This window comes from Sinocyclocheilus anshuiensis, unplaced genomic scaffold (assembly GCF_001515605.1).
Source record: "Sinocyclocheilus anshuiensis isolate Anshui unplaced genomic scaffold, SAMN03320099.WGS_v1.1 scaffold1455, whole genome shotgun sequence".
NCBI lineage: Eukaryota > Metazoa > Chordata > Actinopteri > Cypriniformes > Cyprinidae > Sinocyclocheilus > Sinocyclocheilus anshuiensis.
Window position 1 is genome coordinate 227759 of NW_015541012.1, and position 15654 is coordinate 243412.

Sequence of the window (15654 nt, forward strand, 5' to 3'; positions counted from 1 at the left end):
CCGCATTCTTGTGAGCGGACTGTTTAGTGGACCTTTTGCTCTGGCTCTCTGCATGGAGGAATGTGATAATGCATCCCAGCTTTGGCTTAGCCCTGCGGCTGGCCGCCTCAGTCGTTGGCTTCCCAACACGTGTCTGGCTCTGACTCCACTCCGGCCGACCTGCAGGACCCGAGAATGCTACACACTGCGCACTACCCCGAGAGATCTCCTTCTCCAGCGTCACACTAGCAGCACGTTTAACGACAGCTGCATCACTCATGTGACCAAATGTCAAAGGCCTGAGCGAGCGGCGTGTGTCGGTGAGGTGGGGTTTATGATGGAATGTCTGTGAGGTTACAAAGTTCAGGTTTTGAGGCCGGACACATTAAATGAGATTTATGTGAAGAGGATTTGCTGGCCCGCTCTTGAATCCAGCATCTTAAGAGGGCTTCAAAGATGCTACTGTAGGACTTAACTGAAGCACACTTTGTAAAACATTGGTAATACGCTGCAACAGTACCATACAGTACATGGTTTTGGTTTCATTGAAAATGTAAGCAGGAAATGCAAATCTGACACTATTTTTTTCTTCCTATTGTTGTTGCTTTTTTTCACAACAGTGGAATTACACTACTTTTTTATCTTTGTGTATTTTTGCAGTACAACATTTTTTACCCTGAATCAAGATCTATTTCAGAAGATTCTATTATTTTATCCAGGGCTTAGTTACCTGATGATTTTGGAATAAATTACGTAAAATGCAGTTGATCATAGTTTATCAAGAATTGAAATTACAATTTACCATAAAGAGATTTGTCGAAAAAGGAGGTTTGTATTTGTGCAACAATTCAGTAAATCTTAGCTGTGTCCCAATTCAGAGGCTGCATCCTTCGAAGTCTGCAATGGTAGAACCTAACTATAAAATAAAATCTTAGTAAGATGTAAGTCATCATTTAAACAGCTTTAAAGTTTTGTGTTGTTGTTGTTTTTCATTTCAGTTTTTTTTTACATTTGTACATTTGTATTATTAGATATTCGACTAAGTTTAAACCCAATACTTGCATATAAAAGTGTAATCCGGCATTTTCTCTCAAAAAGTCCCGTCATCATTGGCGCAATGAATCTCGGGATAGTCTGGGCCACAAAGTATCCATTAGTTGTATCCTATGCAGGATGCAGTTCAAGGCCGCATTTGAAGGAGTCTTCAAATTGGGATGGCCTTTGTCATGCCAGTTGATGGAATTTGTTTTCAAATGCAGCCTTCGAAGGCTTCTGAATTGGGACAGAGCTCTTGACGGAGAGAATGGCGGATGGCAAACGAAGCTTCTCAATGCAGCAGTTTGATTGGCTATTTGAGCTGTCACTCATTTATCTGTCGTAAGGTCAATTTTAAGTCAGATAAAGACCAAAATCGAATAAATTTAGTTTCAATAACATTTAAAAAACTGAAATAAAATGTGACAACAATAAGCCCAAAGTATACTTCATGTCCATGTTTTGCTCTTGCTCGCAGACAGTCTATGTTACGTAATTTTCGCCATTAGCTGATATGCACATTACCTATGTGCAGAGTAATTTTTGCATCCATGTGAACTTGTGCGCAGACAACCGTGCATGTACGAGTGTTTTGAATGCTCAAAAACAAAGGTCCGTTAAGCCCAAAAAATACTTTAGTTTTGATGCAAGCGCTTAGCATATGCGAACTGACAAACGCATAGACCTTTAAGCTCAAATAATGCAGAAGCATAGTATTTTTCAGGATGGTCCAGTTCAAGAGTAAACAATTTGTTATTCACCAATTATCATCCACTTCACCATGACACTCTATTCCTGCACTTGCAATGGCTGTAGGAAGCATTATGACAGGTTTGACGTCAGTCAATTGGTTCTTGTAAGGCTTTTGACCTCTTTTGATCAAAATTTGGATGTATCTTTTTAAATCTCATATTTAGCAGAGCTAGTATATGGCACCCTGCAAAATGACACCTGTGCACAGATCACTGTGGGTGTTTTGGCAGTACAGAGGGTGACCTGTCTGTGTGTTAAGTAATGCTGTGCTTAGAGAGTATTATGACCAGACTCTTTAGCGATAATGCTTTGGCCCATGGAGTGTCCGTGCTGTCTGTCATAGATGCAGGTCTCTAAAGTCCGAAGAGGTTAAAGAGCATTTAGTGTTGAGAGTTGGACCGTCTGATTCTATGGCCATCCCAGAATATCCCGGTCAGCTGGTCTCCCTGAGTGACTGAGCTTATAGAATAGCTCGTCCCACATGATGGTGGGAAGGTGGCTGTGTCAGCAGGCACTCAGTGTGAGATTGTGTGCTCATGTGCCCTTTGTACTGCCTGCTATGCGCGGTGGTATGTATCTAAAGGTCGACGGAGGTACATGAAGCTCCAGCGGGGAGATATCGGGCCACTCGTTGCCCTAGATCCCAAAGGCCAACATGACACTGTCAACTCTGAATTCATTATGCTGTCAGGAGTTTGTATCTTACAGTATTATATCAGGGAACTCAGATTAGTGTCGTATCAAGTTTTCTTGTATATATGATCACATAAAATTGACTTTTAAGTAAGTTACTGTTTAGTGACAGATGGCATACTATTTAGAGAGGCATTCTGGGGTTAAGTGAGTTGCTCAAGGGAGCAATAGTCACAGATCAGGTTTGTGATCCCAATAACTCTCCAGTCACCCTTATTTAGGAAATCTTGGTGGTTGTAGGCTACCACCACCTTCATCTTTGGATATAGGTCTTTATTTTTGGGTCATGGGATCCTGATTGATAGATTACTGACACTTTTTTTAATGACACTAATGGCTCATTCACTGAATGGGCATAAGGTTTGGATAGTGCAGACTGTAGAACATTTATGAAGAATAGAGCAGTGTTCGGTTTTACAGGTGTGTCTGTTTTGCAGGTCCAGACAGCTCTGATCAACTCAGAACAAAGTGGAACAAACAGACACCCTCCTGCTGGAGCTTACAGGTATTACACACACTCGCATCACTTCTTGGGAGCTATCTCTATCTATCTATCTATTTATCTGTCTATCTATCTATCTATCTATCTGTCTGTCTGTCTGTCTGTCTGTCCATCTATCGTTTTATCATTCTATCGTTCTATATATCTGTCTATCTAAGAGTTCCTAACACACCTAACGCACAGGATGTGTGAAAAGGCCACAGAAAATGGGCTCCCTGAAGGGGAATGGCGTCTCAGATACCACTTCCTCTCCTAACACAGGATGTTTCCTACAGTTTCATGTAGTGTCAGGCCAGCACAGTGTGTCACATTATGACAAGGCTGGATGAGGGTAACACACACACACACATACACATCGCCATGGCTTAATGCTGACAGACCAGTCACCTGGCTGTTCCTAGGTGCTCTCCTCATCTCTTTATGAATACAGGATCACAGCTTAAAGGGTTAGTTCACCCAAAAATTTAAATTAGCCCATAAATTACTCACCCTCAAGTCATCCTAGGTGTATATGACTTTCTTCTTTCAGACGAATCCAGTCGGAGTTATATTAAAAATGGTCTTTGATCTTTCAAGCTCTATCGTTGTACTCAGCGGGTGTTGCAGTGCTTCGGTTCAAATGACGTGAAATAAAAAGCACCCTTCCACAAAAATGGGCTAATTTAAATTTTTGGGTGAACTAACCCTTTAATTCTGAGCCCAGCAGTGAGTGTTACATTACACGAGCGGATTGCTGATACATTTTCAATATTCAGGTTTTCATTTGTTCATAGAATCGTTTTGATGTAGGACATGCCGTTCTCCACGTGGCGGCACACGCACAATGCAGCATGCGTGGGTGAACCGACGCAGTCTCCATGACTCACTCTGACACCAAACCTCACTTACACATCATTAATGTCCTTCTGCGTCTGTGGCAGGTGAGCAATCACAGAGCTGCACAGATCAGACCCGCTTACAGCCATCGCACTGCAGCCGCTCCACTGCAGGATTCTTTAAACAGCCATGAAGAGCTTGAGAAATCAACTGATCTTAGCAAAGAGAACTTTTTTTTTTTTTTAAACAAAAATTTCATTGTTCTTTAATGAAAGTTACTTTAACATGTACATTTTGGCCTGCTCCAGAAACACATAATATGACCATGCTTTATAGTCATAAATAACCATTTGTGACCCTGGACCACAAAACCAGTCTTAAGTCGCTGGGGTATATTTGTAGCAATAGCCAAAAATACATTGTATGGGTCAAAATTATTGATTTTTATTTTATGCCAAAAATCAATAGGATATTAAGTAAAGATCATGTCAGCGTTCAGATGATGTATAAATCTCAATTTCGAAAAAATGACACTTATGACTGGTTTTGTAGTCCAGGGTCACATTTTAGCCATAATTAACAATTAAAAATATATATAGTTAATAGTTATCTGTAATGTCCATTTCAATGACAGTTTCAACATCCAGAAAATTATTTTTAGTATTATTTTCCTAGTAGTAGTATTATTTTTATAATTATCTAATAGCAAAAAAAAAAAAACACTTAAAAAAAAAAAAGATCAAGATGGATGATATGCCTTGATTGATGTAAACTTAAAAACCTCCAAATTATGGCATATTTTCTGCTCTGTCACAGGCTTTAAATTAAAAAGTTGTTTGGGTAACACCAAATGTCATAAATCATAAAACACCACAGAAGAGTGAAGCCATTGGAAAAGACACAAGGTCTAAAACCTTTTCATAAACAGTAAAACTGTGTAATATAGGTGCTGTCATTAACATTTTAATCAATGTTATTTACAAGAATATGTTGAAATTGAACATAACACCACTTTCAGGAAAACAAACAACACCATAATGCTTTTATGCTCGATTCTGGCATGTGAACATCCCGGGGAAGTCGTCACCGATAGCCTCGTGGGCAGCGTGTCGACATATAGTGCCATTGTGTTTTGGGTGTCCCGTGTTTGAGTCCCGGCTCGCGGACCTTTCCTGATCCCGTCCCCCCTCTCTCTCCCACTTCGCTTCCTGTCTCACTACTATCCTATCAATAAAAGGCAAAAACGCCAAAAATAAATCTTAAAAAAAAAAATACATCCCGGGGAAGTCGTGGCCTAATGGTTAGAGAGTCGGACTCTCGTACCAGTAGGGATTGTAGGTGGGGGGAGTGAATGTACAGCGCTCTCTCCCACCTTCAATACCACGACTGAGGTGCCCTTGAGCAAGGCACTGAAACCCCAACTGCTCCCTGGGCGCCGCAGTAAAAAAAATGGCTGCCCACTGCTCCGGGTGTGTGTACACGGTGTGTGTGTGTTCACTGCTGTTTGTGTGCACTTTGGATGGGATAAATGCAGAGCACTAATTCTGAGTATGGGTCACCGTACTTGGCCACATGTCACTTCACTTTTTTCACTTTATAATTCAGATTTTGGAAGTCTTTTGAGAGAAGGTTACAACTTTCATCGTTGATTATGAAGAGCATTCAGAATAAGCCTCAGACATGTCTAGTACCAGACGGAGACTACTGTTAAAACATTTTGCTGTCAGTAAGAATTAAAAAAAAAAGAAATTTATACTTTTATTCATCAAGGATGCATTAAAATTATTAAAAGTGACAGTAAAACATTTATTTACAAAACTTACATTTACAAAAAAATATATATTTCAAATAAATGCTGTTCTTTTGAACATTCTATTCATTACATAATCCTGAAAAAAAGTATCATAGTTCCACAAAAATATTAAACAAAACAATTTTTTAACATTAATAATAATGTTTCTTCTGCACCAAATCTGTATATTAGAATGATTTCTGCAGGATCATGTGACACTGAAGACTGGAGTAATGACTGCTGAAAAATCAGCTTTGCTATCAAATATATCATTTTTTAAAATATATTAATACAGAAAAGAATTGCAACAATATTTCACAATATTTAATGTTTTTTTTTTAATCATCATTTTTTGAAATAAACGCAGCCTAGGTGAACATGAGAAAAAAAATATTAAAAAATCTTACAGACTCCAAACTTTTGAACGGTGGTCTATCTAGTACTTCTGGAAGCCCGTTTGGTTAGGAAACCTTCAGTATTACTTCTGCAAGATGATATAAACTAGCTTAGCTACTGTACAACTACAGAGCCTTATTGAATATTATATACATTCATTACTGCTTTTTAACTAAACACACAATAAACCGAATACAATAATGAAGCATTTACTTAAACATTCTTTATTTTGATATAAGGAACAGACATGGACAGAGACATTGATATTCTGAATCTGAAAAGAGTCCTAAATTAAGAGCCAAATAAAGATCTCAAAGTCCACATTGTGGCCAGCAGAGGGCGATACACGGTTTTTAGATAGACTTGGATGGCAGCATCCAATTTTAAACAAAAATACAGAGCAACAGCATTGACCACGTGATTTCAGGAATGTAAACTTAAGTATATTCTATTATTGTTACAGGAAATGTACAATAAACTCTTAACTTGCACTAAAGCATCTGTAAGAACTCAGCCACGGCCAATATATATCAGATGGCTACAGAATGTGTAACCTTTTTAACAGATCTTATTAATGGCAGATAACCATCCTGTGTTGACCACAAAATGCGTTTTTCACTTTTGAATGTACAGTATGATAGTTAGTACCATCCTGATTGTTTTGTCCAGAGAATCCACTGCTTACTAATATTGCAGAATCTAATAGGCTGGTACACAATGTTCAGACATGGCTTGTAAAAAACATAATTGCATGTAATTTAGTGTCTAATCCAGAACCGTTTTACAAAACGGCATAATGCAGATGGGTTGTTTCAAACTTTTGTCTCAGCAGGGGCTCGGCACTGGCAGTGCTGCAACACACTCGTTACGATCCAGCTGTTGGCCACATGTGTGTGATGGGGTCATTGAGTCCATACCCGGCTCTACATCATATCCTTTCTTTCAGAGTTCCTAAGGACCATGTTGGGATGAACAGTAGGCGGCTGAAGAACCTCGGCTTTGTCCAGAAGGTTCTAGGCTCTTCTGGTTGTGGATGTAGTGTGAAGATGCTGAGGAAAGCCCTTCTGTGGATGAGAAGGTGGGGCTGCTGGCCCTAATCCTGTTATCCCAGCCTTCTTAATCCAGATCCAGTCAGTCTTTACACCTCTTCAGTCACACAAATACAAACACACTTCCATTACAAATACATCACAGACATCATGGAGGGCATCATGATGATGGGTGTTGAAGGGATCAAGAAAACCATCTTGCATGGAGGGACCGGTGAGAAGCCTAAATTTGTCACAGGAACTAAGGTACAGCTTTACAGTCATATTTTATACATGTAAATGGCAGAAGCGTCATTGCATCTATAACAGTAGAAACTGTTCCAGGATGTGAGTCATTTCATTGTTTGCCTAACTGAATCTAGGGATCACGTCTTTTTTCATTACACACGTAATAGGTTGTTTTTATGGGAGTAGGCAAAGTAGTTTTCTTGTCTCTTTAATGTCATAGTAAGTTGATCACGTCACTTGTAGGGAGTGTGTGGCTTCAAATAAGCAAAAACTATAAGTTCTCATGAGGTATATAGAGATTTTTAGTGCTGAGTACTAGTTTTTTTTTTTTTTTGTGGATTTAACAGCAGATTTAACCCAAAATAACAAAATTTGGGGCTAAAGCTTTTTTAAACTCTTCCATGTTCCTTACAGGTGACGTTCCATTTCCGCACTCAGCTCTGCAATGATGAGCGTACAGTGATCGATGACAGTAAGAAGGCAGGTATGCCCATAGAAATGGTGATCGGGAACTTGTTTAAACTGGATGTCTGGGAGATTCTGCTCATGTCCATGCACATAGGGGAGGTGGCTGAGTTCTGCTGTGACGTCATTGTAAGTATAATGTGATTTTCCATGTGGTCCCTCCCATTCTCCCTGGTCAGTACCACAAACTACAGAGGTGGAATTTAAAATTATAAATAACTGAATCGTCCAGACTCATCGGACATTGAATTGGATCTAAAGTAAATGGAATCTATCAAACTGAAATTCAAAGACACAAAAATCAATAATAATAATAATTTTATTGAATACTAATTATTATTAAGTTACTAGTCAATTATTTGTAGAGTACAGTAAAACCAGTAATTAATAAAATAATATAATAAAATAACCATTTTCTTTTTGAATATATTTTAAAATATAGTTTATTCCTGTGATGACAAAGCTGAATTTTCAGCAGAAATCATTCTAATATGTTGATTTGGTGCTCATAACATTTCTTATTACTATCAATGTTGAAAATAGTTGTGCTGCTTAATATTTTTGTGGAAACCGTGATACATTTTTTTCCAGGATTCTTTGATGAATAGAATGTTCAAAACAAGAGCATTTGATTGAAACAGAATTTTTTTTGTAACTTTGTCTTTAAGGTAATTTTTGATCAAATTAATGCATTCTTTCTGAATTTATTTTCAAAAAATATTCCTGAACCCAAAACTTTGAACAGTAGAAAATGATCTTAAAAAAATATTCACACCTCACGTTTGAGTGAAGGCCAAATTGTAAACTGACATCATAAACCGATAACCCTTTACAGTAAATGTGTTCAGATGAGAAATGGTGATTGACATTTCAGTCAGTGACCTTTATGCTTAGCTACAAGCACAAAGTTGTGGAATACCACAGTTCCAGACTGGAGTGTGTCATATGTTAGCCTGACAGAAAGCTTAAATCCTTACGAAATAGGATTAATCTGAGTCTGTTCCACATGGTATAATCATCATTTACAGCTGCCATCCCAGCTCCAGCACCTGAGATACAGTACTGTGGCTCTAACAGTCTCTAGCATTATGGGAATGCCAAGATTGTTAATACAAACACAGTCATGAACACATAAAACACACTTTTAAGCTTTAGAAATGGCTTTTAAAATACTAGTTGGAAATGGAATTATTTGCAATAACTCCAATAAATGTAACTTTTACCCTGAAAATTATTTATTTTAGGGATTATAAGTAAGTATTAGTGTTTTCAGTGTTTTATGTTCTTTCCTCTATGGCCGAGCAGCACACAGCATCCAATAGTGGCAAAGAGTCTGCGGCGTATCGCAGTGGGGAAAGATCCAGTGGACCGGCACATTCACACCTGCGGCATGGTCAACATGTTTGCCTACCACAGCCTGGGCTATGATGATTTGGATGAGCTTCAGAAAGAACCACAGCCTCTTTACTTTGTAATGGAACTTCTGAAGGTCTGGACTTTCAGTCACATTGAGAAAAATATTTGCATTCATTTGTAAATGAGCAGATATTTGCGTAAACATACTTTCATATTTAATGTGGATTTTACTTGTACTTTTACTTTACATGAAGAACAGGTCCCACACATTGCTTTAGCTTGCAAAGAAGGCTTGATATTTATCATCACTACAAGGTTTTATTCTAAAGACCTTCGCCAGGAATTTAGAAAGATCGAAAAGCTGTAGTGCTAACAAATATTCTTTGAATTGAATTATTCTTCGCAAGCTACAGCAGTGTGCAGGACTTTGTCTTCTTTAATAATATACTTCCCATATATGCACCTGCTGTAACCTTTCATGGCTTTTTATTTATCTGCAATATTATATTTAGTGAAATACATTATTCAACTTACTGCTTTCAGTAGATCTACGCCAGACCGCTGACTCTGTTTTTTTTATTCACAAGCGCAGTACACAAAATGACCACTAGGTAGAGCTATGAGATCATTTTCAAACCTGTTTAAGCCGTGGCATTAACTGGAAATTAATTTTATGTGCGAAACTTACTGCAGTAATCAATAATGGGTTCAGGTACAGCAGCCCAGTGAGAGTATGACAGAGAGTCCTGGGCTCTGAATGAAAGCGGAACCTGTGGTCAAGGGAACAAGCTCTTCAAACAGGGCCGATATGATGACACCACACTGAAATATAAGGAAGCCATTATGTGCATCAAGAATGTGCAGACAAAGGTAAGAATACACCTCTGTAACAGGTTTTAATACATTCAGTAGCTTAAAAATGGCTATATTCTTAGAAAAAAATCTCCTTGTTTTGATCATGAAAGGATAGAATAATAATACCACTTATATAATATTAATGAGGCATGTCTCATTTAATTGAAATGTGTCTGTTTCTTCAGGAAAAGGCATGGGAAGCTCCCTGGCTGAGACTGGAGAAGATGGCCAACACACTCACTTTAAACTACTGTCAGTGTCTGCTGTGCATGGAGGAGTACTATGAGGTCATTGAACACACAACTGACATCATCAACCAGCACCCTGGTGAGTAACAGGATTGTCAGTTCTCCCACCATTTACTGACCAATTACAATCACAGACAAATGGCAACAGACATTTGCCTCATCAGTGTGTTAGACCTGTTGATGTCTGCCGGCACTAGTTTTCACCGATTGCTCATGTTGATTCTGTGTTTGTCGGGTCTTAGAATGCCTGAGAAGAACTGATGTACTGTAATCGGTTGACTGTCGCTGTTGGTCTGCATCTGTTGATGCGATGTGAATTGGCCTTATAACAAGATGTGTTTCCTGATGTCAAATGCACCAGTTGTTGAAAGCATTCTCTGTATTTGCAGGGGCAATGAAAGCCTTCTATCTCCGTGGAAAAGCCCACATGGAGGTGTGGAATGAAGCTGAGGCCAGAGATGATTTCATGAGTGTCCTGGATCTGGACCCAGGCATGAAAAAGACAATCAAGAAAGAGCTTGCAGTTCTCAAAATGAGAATGGAGTTAAAAAATGAGGAAGACAGACTGAAATACAAGGGCATGTTCACAAAAATGGCGAGAGAGCAAGAGTCTCTAGAGCTGGAGAATCCAGAGCAAGAGATTCCAGAGCAAATGTCTCCAGAACAAGAAACAACTCAAGGAAAACAGAGTTCAGAGGAAGCACCGATAGAGCAAACAGGTGAAGAACAAGCAAATTCAACGCAAATAACTTCAGCACAAGAAGTTACACAAGACATTGTTTCACAAGAAGAAACATCTACTGCACTATCAAGTTCTGATCATGAGAAACCAGAACAATCAGAACTCAGAACTCAGAATGTGACTCCAGAACAAACTACCACAGAAGAAGCTACTCCAGAACAGTTAGATGCAGTAGAAATGTTTCTGGAGCAATTAGTTTCTGAAGAACCATCACCAAAACATACAACTCCAGAGATAACTTGTCCAGAACACGCAGACCAAGATCTCGTATCGTCAGAACAAATGACTCCAGTTGAACCCTTTTGACTTTTTACTTCTGTAATGCTTTTTCTGCTGCTTTTCTTCATGCATTCTACATTATAATGTAAGATTTAACTTTACCATATAGTGATTGTAGTTTTGCCAAATCATCCAATAAAATAGTACTCAATCAGTTGCTATGTTGTGGTGGACAATTGAATAATGAATAATTAATTCATCAGTAGCATTTTGTGTCTCTAAACATAAACTTCATGGTAACTCTACATGTCCCACTCTTTATGCACTGACATAGCAAACAGTCCTATAATTAATTAAAATATTAAAAATAAAATGTATAATGTTTATTAAATCTATCATGTTCATAAATTAATCATGTTTGAGAGATTTAAATATTTTAACTAATATTAAATTAAATTAAAACTATTTAATTATATGAGGTCTACTTGATTTCTTGATTGCCAAATATTACTGTAAGACTGTTATTACCATTTCAAGAGTGAGAACTGAAAACTGGTTATGATTTTTTCCCCTAATAAATTCGATTTTGCATTTTTATAATTTAATTTTTCCGTCAATTCATGACCCCCACAATGATATCAGTTGAGGAACAGATTAGATCAATGTCATTACATAAGATATTATTTTAAGGGGATTCCCGTGTTTCTGTCTACAGTTTCCCAGCATATTTACATTCTCCTCATGAAACCAGGCTTGTCATTAAGTGGGGACAACATTGTGAAAGTCTAATGATTAGTTATGATTAAATGAGGAACAGCACATAGATAATTCAAACACTATCCGCTAGTTTGATTAATGAGAGATCACTGAGGTTTTGAGCTGATAAAAAGAAAAAATAATTGGTGTTCAAGTCTCATGTAATTTTTCCAGATATCCTTCTTTTATTCATCACAATATATGGGCTCTCTCTCTCTCTCTCTGTATCCTCCTTCTGACCACTTCAATCTTTGACTATTTGGCTAAGTAATAAAATAATACGAAAATAGCATAAGTAATGCTTGTTTATGGTATAAAATGTTTTAAAAGGCTCGCAAAAACACATGGAGGTATTGCAGCATCCCCAGGGGAAGAACATTGGGAGTATTGCATAGAAAGACCAGCGCACCTCCATCACTGATGCAGAGGAGGTGAGAGAGGAACATCACTGCACTTGCTGCTGCTGTGCAACAACGTTAACCTGCTGTTCTTCCGCTGCAACATCACAAAGGCACCTCCTTTTTAATTTTCACACAAGAAAACTGATTTTTTTTTCCTACGCCTTTTAAGACGTTTTGGGTAGCCTAATGTTGCTGTGCTGTGGAAATGCTGAAGTCCAGATGAGTCGCGTCTCTGTGGTTTAGTTGAGTGTGTGGGCAGAGGAGATTGTCCTCCGATCTGGATTGAACTGAGCGGAACTGAATCCATTAAACACGATCACACAGAGAGGATGACCATATCGACATGGGAGGATAAAGTCACAACGCCTCTTTGACTTGTTTTAATTAGTTAAAAAAAACTGCGAGGAAAAAAATCTGGACATATTTTTTCTACGTTGAAAGTCACAATAACCGTATGAATACAATCAAACGCGTCATTCGAAGTTGAAAAATCGTAAACAATGGGAAATTAGCCTCGTCTGACAACTTTGATAATATTTCTTATCCACCAAAAGGTTTTTTTTTTCTTTCAGAAACATTAACTTTGGATTTCCACAATGGCAATAAACACAGATACGGAGTTTGCGAAATCGAATCTGGGGGAGAGCGGCGGAACGCAACCAGCCGAGACCGAGAAACTCCTCGTGACCACCGAGCCCACCGGGGTGAAGACCTCCAGCTCCTTCACGGTCAGTGTCGGGAGTGACAAGGCTCTCGACGGGGACCAGAACGGCCACAGTCTGCCGCTGAGATCCGGATCAGCGGGGCAGCTCGGGTCGGCTCCTCTCTCCCCGTCCAGAGTGAGCCTGAGCCGCACTTCATCGACCGGTAATGCCGCCCAAGAGCAGCAGAAACCCAAAGACTACCTCATACTGGTCATTTTGTCCTGCTTTTGTCCCGTGTGGCCACTAAGCATCGTTGCATTGGTCTATTCAATTATGGTGAGTATCAATAAGTTATAATTGAAATAATTAAAGTCTGGGTGTTATTTCCTAATTCAGACCAGCAGTCCCACATTGTACTGTAAATATTTCTGTATGGCACAAAATTGTGCTGAAAGTACTTGAACAAACCACACAAGCATCTTTCGAGTCAATAAACAGTGTCTATCTGTTGTATGGCAAGCCTTTTATAGGTATCCCTTAAACTAATGTTACTTGTAGGCTACTTTAAAGCTGAATAGTCTAGTCACTAGTATCTTTTTCCAAATTTACTAGTAACAATTCATTAGATTCTTATTCCAACAGTTACTGCATCTATTAGCCTAGTCACTTATTCAATGCATACTAATTTTGTTAATTGTTCAAATAGTTACAATATTTTCCCGTTTTCTTAGTACATTAGTATAGTACTTTATTTCAGATTAGCGTGCATTCCATTTGTTACTTCTTTTTTTTTTAAACTCTTATTACTGTGGTAAGATTTTTTTTTTAATTGAACTATTAAAACTAGTCATTTATATATGGTAAAAGGCAATCATAGCTAATGAGCTACATACTAGTGTCTTAAAAATACTGTCCAGGTACTAACCAATACATAAGTACTAGCACAACTGAAATAGATAGCAATTAAAATGATGTAATAAAATAGATACTAGTTAGTTTTAATAGTACTAGTTTAGTTTTAATTTGATACAAGTGAGCATAATTGCTAAAATGACTTGCCATACTCTTGCAAATCATATGCAAAAGCACGGGAGCTGCATTGAGAGAGCAGAGCATAGATCCACTGACAGGTGTGATTTACAGCCCTGCATATGCTCGCAGTAAACGGACCTGCCTGCGTGCTAGAGAGTTATTCGCCAGAAAATTGGTGCAGAATACCTCCACCGCACATCAAGCACCTGCACAGCACAAACTCTAGGGACTGTGATGCAAAACATTCAATTAAGCAGCATAAATATGATGCAGATTGTTCTTAAAAAGCCAGAAAATGAAAGCAAGCCTAATTTTGATTGAAAGCATTGTTATTTTTGAACAAGCTTTAGGTTCATACAGTTGAGGCTACAAGGCAAACATGTTTACAAAGCATAGATACAAATATCATTATTGATCCCCAAAATACGCCAAATAACAGCTTTATTTCCATCCATGTAACTTAGAGGATCAGACTGTGAGAGTGCTTGTATGTAGGGTGTGGTACCATTTATCTGTATTTAATGAAGATGTACAAAAGATGGTGTTCATGACATGTCTATGAACTATTTAGCACGATCCTGCATTGTCCCTCTGCAAAAGATATCCTTATTAGCAGATAACAGTATGCCCCGTTTCTATAATCAAAGATGAGTGCTTTTGTGTTCACTTTTTCATCCCCTCGCTCTGAAAGAACAGTGAATCAGCAGCGTATAACCTCAGCAGTATACAAATTAGACTTTCCAGTGGAGTCACAGAAGAGCAGCTTTTAAACATAATTTAAGTAAATTTAATAAGACACAGTCAAATTCAGCCTTAAGTGAATTTTGAACCATTGTGTGCTCAGTGCTCATTACAGCTTTCTAAGTGTTTCAGTAGGACATGCACTATTAGAGAAACACAAATTAGAGCATTAAATTCTCATCAGCGGAAAAGCGCCATACAAATGTGCTCCGGTTTCTTGTAAAGATCAAAATCCTATATAGATTTACAGTACAGAATGATCCCTGCTGTGCCCCTATCAAAAACCATTCCGGTGGGATCTCACTTGATGCCTTTCGCAGAGCCTTTGTGTTATGACAGTTTGGATATTTAGAGTCCTGGGGCCTCATTTATAAAATGTGCATACGCACAGATTTGATCTTAGAGTGTGCGTACGCTAAAATCCACGGCAACATTCATATTTATAAAAACGGTCTTTGACGTGGAAAAGTACTTACCGCCACGTCAGGGTCTGAGCAGGCGTACGCACTTTTCCTTGTGGCAAAGTCGGAGTACTGCAGCTATTTGAACATCTAAGCTGCAATAATAATAAAAGTGGTGTACTGTACGTGAAAGCACTGAATTCATCATAAACAACAAATATGCAGTGTAAGAGATTAACTGTGCAGTGTAGTCAGATTTTTTTATTAACGGGAGTTTTTGCGAGATTAAACTTACCTTTGTAGTAGCCTAATGTTGAGAGTTCTTTACGCGCTTTCTGTACACAGTTAATACCATGTTGTTTTTTTATTATTTTATTCTATAAGAGAACTTGCAAAGTCTTGATTTACTACTGATGCGTAAAATAGAAAAGAAAACGCCGACTGTTTTGTCTGTGTAGCCTATAAGAATAGGCCTATGTTGTGGAATAACGGTTTTAATATATTCTATTCAATAACATTGTTAACTGTTTTTATTTATAACATCTTCTGCT

General features: G+C 38.2%; 1 protein-coding gene and 1 pseudogene across 2 annotated transcripts in view; both read left to right on the forward strand.

Moving 5' to 3' along the window:
• Nucleotides 1–2930: 2930 nt before the first annotated feature.
• LOC107690418 (aryl-hydrocarbon-interacting protein-like 1) lies at nt 2931–11564 on the forward strand (annotated as a pseudogene).
• An 836-nt stretch (nt 11565–12400) lies between these two features.
• The window catches only part of trarg1a (trafficking regulator of GLUT4 (SLC2A4) 1a), a 13020-nt gene continuing 9766 nt past the window's right edge, over nt 12401–15654 (forward strand). For both annotated transcript variants that reach the window (XM_016488827.1, XM_016488826.1), the window contains exon 1: nt 12401–13265. In XM_016488827.1, the coding sequence (XP_016344313.1) occupies nt 12882–13265 (384 nt within the window). In that variant the 5' untranslated portion in view covers nt 12401–12881. The remainder of the gene's footprint in view (nt 13266–15654) is intronic.